Genomic DNA, 6926 nt, shown 5'->3' on the forward strand with positions numbered 1-6926 from the left:
TATTACTTTTCAATAAAATAAACTGAATTAAGTTTGAATACAAGTTTATTTTAAGCTTTTATATGAATTTCTTTCAGACATTCGAAGTAATTTATTAAGCAGCCTATTTCTTTTAATTTCTGCAAACTTTTTTATGCGGTTTTAAGTTAATTTTAACTCATTGTTTTGGTTTTATGCAATTTTAGAAAATTACGGAACGTATCCCTACTTTTTCAAGGCAAGTAAAGTCTTTTTTTATGCGAATTTTTTATATGCGCTTTTCTGTAGAACGTATCCACCGCATAAAACGAGACCTTACAGTAATTTAAAATAAAAAATATTTAATATATTAATACAAACCATATATTATGTGGTAATAAATTTTAAAAAAATTACATACTGATTTCCAATAATTGGACCTCCTCCTCCATTTTTATAATCATTTCCATAAAAATTTAAACCCAAAAGTATTTTATTCTTGAATGTTTGTTCTGCATCAGAAAGTAATACATTCATACATTCTTGAATCCATTGCAATGGACTATTTGGTCCTGGTCTAAAAATTTAAATATTAAAGAAATAATTAAATTTCTAAATGACATATTGATAATATAAATTTTTTAATTATATGTGATTCATAACATCATAGCAGATGATTAGTGCTGTTTATTATACTATTCACACACCACAGAATCAATAATAATATTTTTCAATTTCCATCTTAATTACTGATAATGAAATCAACTGACTGGTAAAATGATTGCTTATATAAATTTAAAAAATTAACATATGTGAAATAAATATATAACTATTCAGTAAAATCAAAGATTTATAGATATTTATTTAAAACAGTATTAGAAAATTTTAAGAATAAAAACTGTTATTGCCAAAATTTAAATTATTTAATGTAATTAAACATATGGCAAACCTTGTCAAACCCTGATTAAATGCTTCCCTGAATAATCTAATACTTCTGAATGGTTCTTTTTCTTACATTACTTTTTAATGTCTACACTTAATTATCAGCATTTTAATTTTATTCTTTAAACACATCCTGTAAATTTATAACATGTTTGAATTCAATGTTTGATCAAAAGCCTAATGATTTGCCAGTTGGAAATAAGTTGCTTATTTTGTTATAACTTATTAGTTTCAGTTACTACATACAATAGAGAATAATATATTAAATATTAATATAATGTATTTTATATTGAGATCTAAGTAATTAATATTTTTTGTTATTTCACAAAAGTTAGTAAATAATTTGATATTCCCTTATATCAGCACAAAAATATTGATGAAAAAATTTTAATAAATTTTATCAATATTTTTTAATATTTTAAAATGTTTTTACATAGCAATTTATCATATTTATATTTTAAGTAAACTTTTGTAACAACTTTGATATTCATTATTTAACAAAGTTTTGCTATAAAATTAATAAAACAGCAGCATATATTTGGCAGCCTGTACAGAAAAACCATTATATAAACATTGTACATATGCATTTAATATTATTATTGTTTCATACAGACTGATTATAAGTCTGAAAACTTTATCATTTTTCATATTCATTTTTCAAAAATAAAAGTATTTAAAGACAGAAATATGTACTAAGAAATTTATATCTTTTTAATGTCATTAATATAAAAATAAACATATAAAATTAATTACCTTTCAATGCTAGAATAATCATATGTCATGAGACTGAAAGCAGTAATATACGGTGAAAGGGTTTTGATATCTTCTTTATGAATAGAACTCATCATGCCACTAAATTTAAAAATAAAATCATACTTTTTAATATTTATAAATAAATTTATTTCATATTTTATTTTTATTTAGTGTTTATAATTAGTTTTTCATACTTAAATATTTAACACTTATAGCTGATTTAGCTGATTGCAAAGACAATGTTTACATGGCAATGATGATTTAGAGATTGTCTAGACCAGTGGTTCCCAATTAGTGGTACGNTAATGTATCATTAGAAATAATTCATAAAGGAATTATTGCAAATTAAAAGCCTACACAGGGTCAAAAGACACCATTTCAGTAATAAAATACAAACATATTTTGCACAAACAGAGTGGTAATATTAATGATGGCTTTTCAATAGAAGTGCCCTTTTCTCCTTTTGTTCTGCTACCTACGGCTGGATTTCAATGCCAGCAATGTACAGAAATCACCATTCACCCAAAATACTATATGCAAGATCAGTATTGTGTAAGTTGTTATTGTGATATGTGCATCAAGAACTTCACCACTTGCAGTCTAATTTTAGCATAATTTTAGTTTGATTCAACCTGTAACAAAAATTATGTTTTATTGTATCGGTAACCTAAATAAAGATATCAAAATTGTGAAAAACAAATTCAAAGAATGCATAAAAATACAACTATTGCAGAATTAAAATTATAAAATCAAATTATTTAGTGCAAAAGTGTTTATATTTGGGGAGACCAGAATATTATGGGCCTAGGCCACCATATTTCTAAATGTATCAATGATCATGTATATATTCTTCTTTATTAACATCATCTCATTATGTAGAAGAAAGACAGAATTGAAAAATTTATAAACAGAATTGATAACATTGGTTTGACATTGTGAATCTAAAAGAATGACAAGGAAAATAATTTATTTGTATTGTTTATGTATGATAATCCAAGAAGAAAAGACAATAAAATGTTTAAGAAGAGTTAAATAAACCATTTGATATAAAGAGTAGAAACTTGATTGATTTAAGTGTAAGGAAACAATGGTATGCAGCAGGTAGTTTGAAAACATATATATAATGATATACATCAACACTATTATACATAATGAAAAAAATGCAGCAACATATACTTTTCAACAAATCTATAATATGAAAATTCAAAATTTATATTCTGTAGAATTTTTCTGGAAGATAAAAAATAAGAACAAGTTATAATATTGAAATATATCAAAAATAGCAAATAAATATGTAAGAGAAAGAAAATATTATTTCTGCCAGTACAAAAGAGAACAAGAATAAATATTGGTAGAAATAATATATTTAATATGATAAAAAACCAAAAAGAAAAGATTCCAAATAGTATTAAGCAGGAGTATATTAGAGAAAAAAAAAAATTAAACATGCATAAATCAGAATAATATACCATACTAGTATTCATAATGATATGAATATTAGTATGATATAGAATCAGTATAAAAGTGTGTTAAAAATAAAGCAAAAACAGCAACTTTTAGAAGGGAATAAAATGTATATATTTGGCAAAGAAATTAATAAAGAAAAATAAGAAAATATTTTATATGCCATCTTTATACTTTTTAAAAATAGTGTGTTAGAATCATTAAGATTAAATACAGTAAAGAGTTTAACAAACATTTCATTTATTATTCATAGATAATAATTAATAATTTTTAACAACATGTAGAGAGATTGCTGTAGAAAAATATCGTAAGTAAAAGAAGAAAAACTAAAATCATAGCGAGATCACAAGAATATCAAAATTGATTAAAACTTGCTCTCATCATACAATATTTTTCTTAATATGTTAAATTAATGTGTTTAAATCAAGTTATAACTAGAGTTATTTTATATTTAATCCTTCTGTATTGAATTATACACATTTAATGTGAAAAATTTTAACTTTTCATGAAACAGATTAGGAATAATTGACAATGTAAAATTTAAAAATATTAATTATTCCATTTTACACTAATTTTATCATTTAAATTTAGAAAGAATGATATATAGAAATTATCACTTTCAAACTTTACACAAAAGCAATAACATTACTTAAAAACTCAAAATCAACAAGCATAAAATCTTTTTAAATATGTGCATCATAACTTTTTAAAACAGAGTAAATAAATTATTTTTGTAAAGTATCATTGATTAGTATGAATCCTATGATCTATCCATTTAGATTGATTCATACAATAAGTTGTTTAAATTTCCAATGCATTTGAAGAAATTTTAGTGATGATGAATAGCATTATAAAATTACAGTATAAATATGACTACCAAGAACTAGTTTCTCATTATTGTAAAATCAATTGAAATTCATATCTACTCTGTTTACATAAAACACTTAGCTTAAAATCATCACAACATTTTTGTCCATCACAAAAAAAAAAAAAAAAAAGATAACACCTGGAATCAATGAATCGTCACAAAATTTTTGAATAAATGAGTGAAACTTGAGGAATGAGCAGGGAGGACAAAGCCCTTCTAGTAAATTATCAGAAATTTTAAGTTTGGGTAAAGTTTGTTGTTATACTTTTTATTCAGGAAGAATTGGCAAAACATTAAATATTCAAATAAATTAACAATTAGAGGTATCTCTCATATAACACAATAATTAATTGCAAAAGAGTACCATGTTATGCAAATCCATGCTACATGAAACAAAGGACTAATACAATACATGGGGTTAGGTTACGAAAGTTAACAAAAGTATAGTACAATAATACCTCGAATTATGCTACCCCAACTTACGTGAACCTGGAGTTATACGATTTTCAAATCTCGTTGATTTGTCTTTTGAGCGCCACGCAACTCTTGATTACTCACACCCCCAACACTATTGTTCAGCTTACATATTCAGATGTGTCGCATGGAATCGATACATAGCTGCAATTTATTTTGTGTTATTTATTTCTGTGTTTGTTAAATCTACGGAGACTTGAGAGACTCTATGTGGTGATTTCTTGTAACCGTGAATGAATCAAAAGACAAGATAATATTAACAGGAACATTTATTAACTTACATACATCTAACTTGGATTTTACACAAATTGCGAAATTATACCCCAACTTATGTGAATTTGACTTACACGGTTATTGCTTGGTCCACCTATTGCGTAAGTTCAGGGTATTGCTGTATTGCTTTTTGTTACTAAGAGAAATACATTTATTAAAGCAATCAATAATTTATTTCTAATCAATCATTAACTAACAATCACAAAAGTACTGTATTATGTGTTAATATGAATTTTAGTTAAACCAGGGCATTGTTTTTAGAAAGTATCATCGTCATCTGAGCTTTTTTGTTGATCTTGATCTGAGATATCAGCAATGTCTTCATTTTTTTAAATTTTTACCATAAAATTGTTTTATGTATCACAAAATAAAAATATGTTATTAATTGAAAATTTGTTCTAGAGGGTTGCATTTGTTCAATTGAGGACTGAGCAATTTTTTCTGAATTTGTATTCAAATAATGAATTGTTTGAGTTGGGAACAGTTTGAATACAGAGATAACACTGTATTTTGTTCATCATTTTTACAAATTACTTACCTGTGGTTGGAAAAAGGTTAATAACACTTACCTAAAAATGTTTAAATAAACTTTACTAAATAGAAAGATTAATGTATTAATATAAAAACAAAACATTGTGGCAGTCTTACAGGCTAAAATCTGAAAGCAACAATGACACCTGGTTGATGGAAAGCTAGGGCGATGAAGAAGAAAATTGCACTATCGGTTTTCACTAAACCCAATAAAAGGCACAAAATAAATTGAAAATTTCAATATTCTAAAATCTGTGGGAAAATTTAAGTTAACATGCATGCTTGCTTGAATAAAAAAATATCAAATAAAGGAGTTTGCACTTAAAGATTGTGAAATTTTGTACGGAGGATTTCCCCAATTTTCAAACTGTTAGAGTGAAACAATATTGTATAAGGGATACCTGTATTTTGAGTGATGAGTAAGTGAATAATTCACAAAAAATTTCTTATTGTATCTTTTAAAGTAAAATTCTATAAGAAAAGAAAAGATATACTTTAATAATTATCATAATCTACTTCTTATTCTTTGGATGAATAATAAAACAATTTCTGTAATTCATACAGATTTATTGTTACATAATATTTCATCATCATAGCAATGATATACTGTATAACACAAAGAATAAATAATGGAAATAAGAACTTAGAAAAAAGTTGAGAATAAATTCTATTTTGATTGCTTAATCTTTTGAAAAGATGTGAATTTTATCAGTATTGATTTATAATTTATTCTCAGGATGATAATGAAATAAATTGTATAATTTGTTTATTTTTCTTTACAAACATACATAATACATATAATGTACTATATAATGTGTATATATACATATTTATTTATTTAAATATTAAATAAATAAATATTAAAGTCAAATATTTGTGTACATCATTATGCATAATAATAATACATTGATACATTCTTAAGTAGATAATTTGGTTCATAATAAAAAGAACACAAATTCTATTTATATTAAATTCAGGATAAACTGTTATCACTTTAGAATAATAATAATTCCTTTGCAATTTTAAAAATATGATACAGAAAACATCTGTGATGTTAAAAATAAAGTTCAAATAAGTTATACAAATGCTTGTATCATGTTGAATATTATTATTTTCAAATATTGTTATAAAAATAAATCAATCTAAAATGCCAAATATTATAAATCATTTATATTGTACACATTAATATGAAATTCAAAATAATAATTTAGGAAGAGAAATTATTCATCAAAATAAAATTCTGCATAGAATGAATACAATTTCATAATAAGCCAATAATTCTTTGAAAATATTACTATACTGTGGAAATATACTGATATATTAAGAGAATGAATGAGTTCAAACTCATGTTGTTTCTAATCAAAGGTATATACTGTAAGGTCTCTTTTTATGCAGATTATTTTTATGCGATTTTGAAGTTGTGCGGTTTGTATTTCGTCCAAAAATTTTTTGGACAAACATATATATAGGCTTGTTTAGGAAGCCCGCGTACGGACAGTCTCCAAAAATCGTGGAACGCTCAAAGCTCACTCCATTTGTTCCGCTGACATATAACGTTTATGGATGTAAAGGACAGCTAGATCTACCTTAATCGCTTTAGTTCCTAGCAATTTTTGATATAAATGTAATTAAACATAAAAAATACTTAAAACTGAAAAAAAAC

General features: G+C 24.6%; 1 protein-coding gene across 3 annotated transcripts in view; it reads right to left on the minus strand.

Annotated features, from left to right (window-relative positions):
• The window catches only part of LOC111630826 (O-phosphoseryl-tRNA(Sec) selenium transferase-like), a 46563-nt gene that overhangs the window by 14723 nt on the left and 24914 nt on the right, over positions 1-6926 (minus strand). For all 3 annotated transcript variants that reach the window (XM_023374987.1, XM_023374988.1, XM_023374986.1), the window contains exons 7-8: positions 1654-1752; positions 380-535 (exon numbers count right to left, since the gene is read on the minus strand). In XM_023374987.1, the coding sequence (XP_023230755.1) occupies positions 380-535; positions 1654-1752 (255 nt within the window). The remainder of the gene's footprint in view (positions 1-379; positions 536-1653; positions 1753-6926) is intronic.

Source organism: Centruroides sculpturatus, unplaced genomic scaffold (assembly GCF_000671375.1).
Source record: "Centruroides sculpturatus isolate CEXI.00-Female unplaced genomic scaffold, Cexi_2.0 scaffold6, whole genome shotgun sequence".
In the NCBI taxonomy this organism is placed as follows: domain Eukaryota; kingdom Metazoa; phylum Arthropoda; class Arachnida; order Scorpiones; family Buthidae; genus Centruroides; species Centruroides sculpturatus.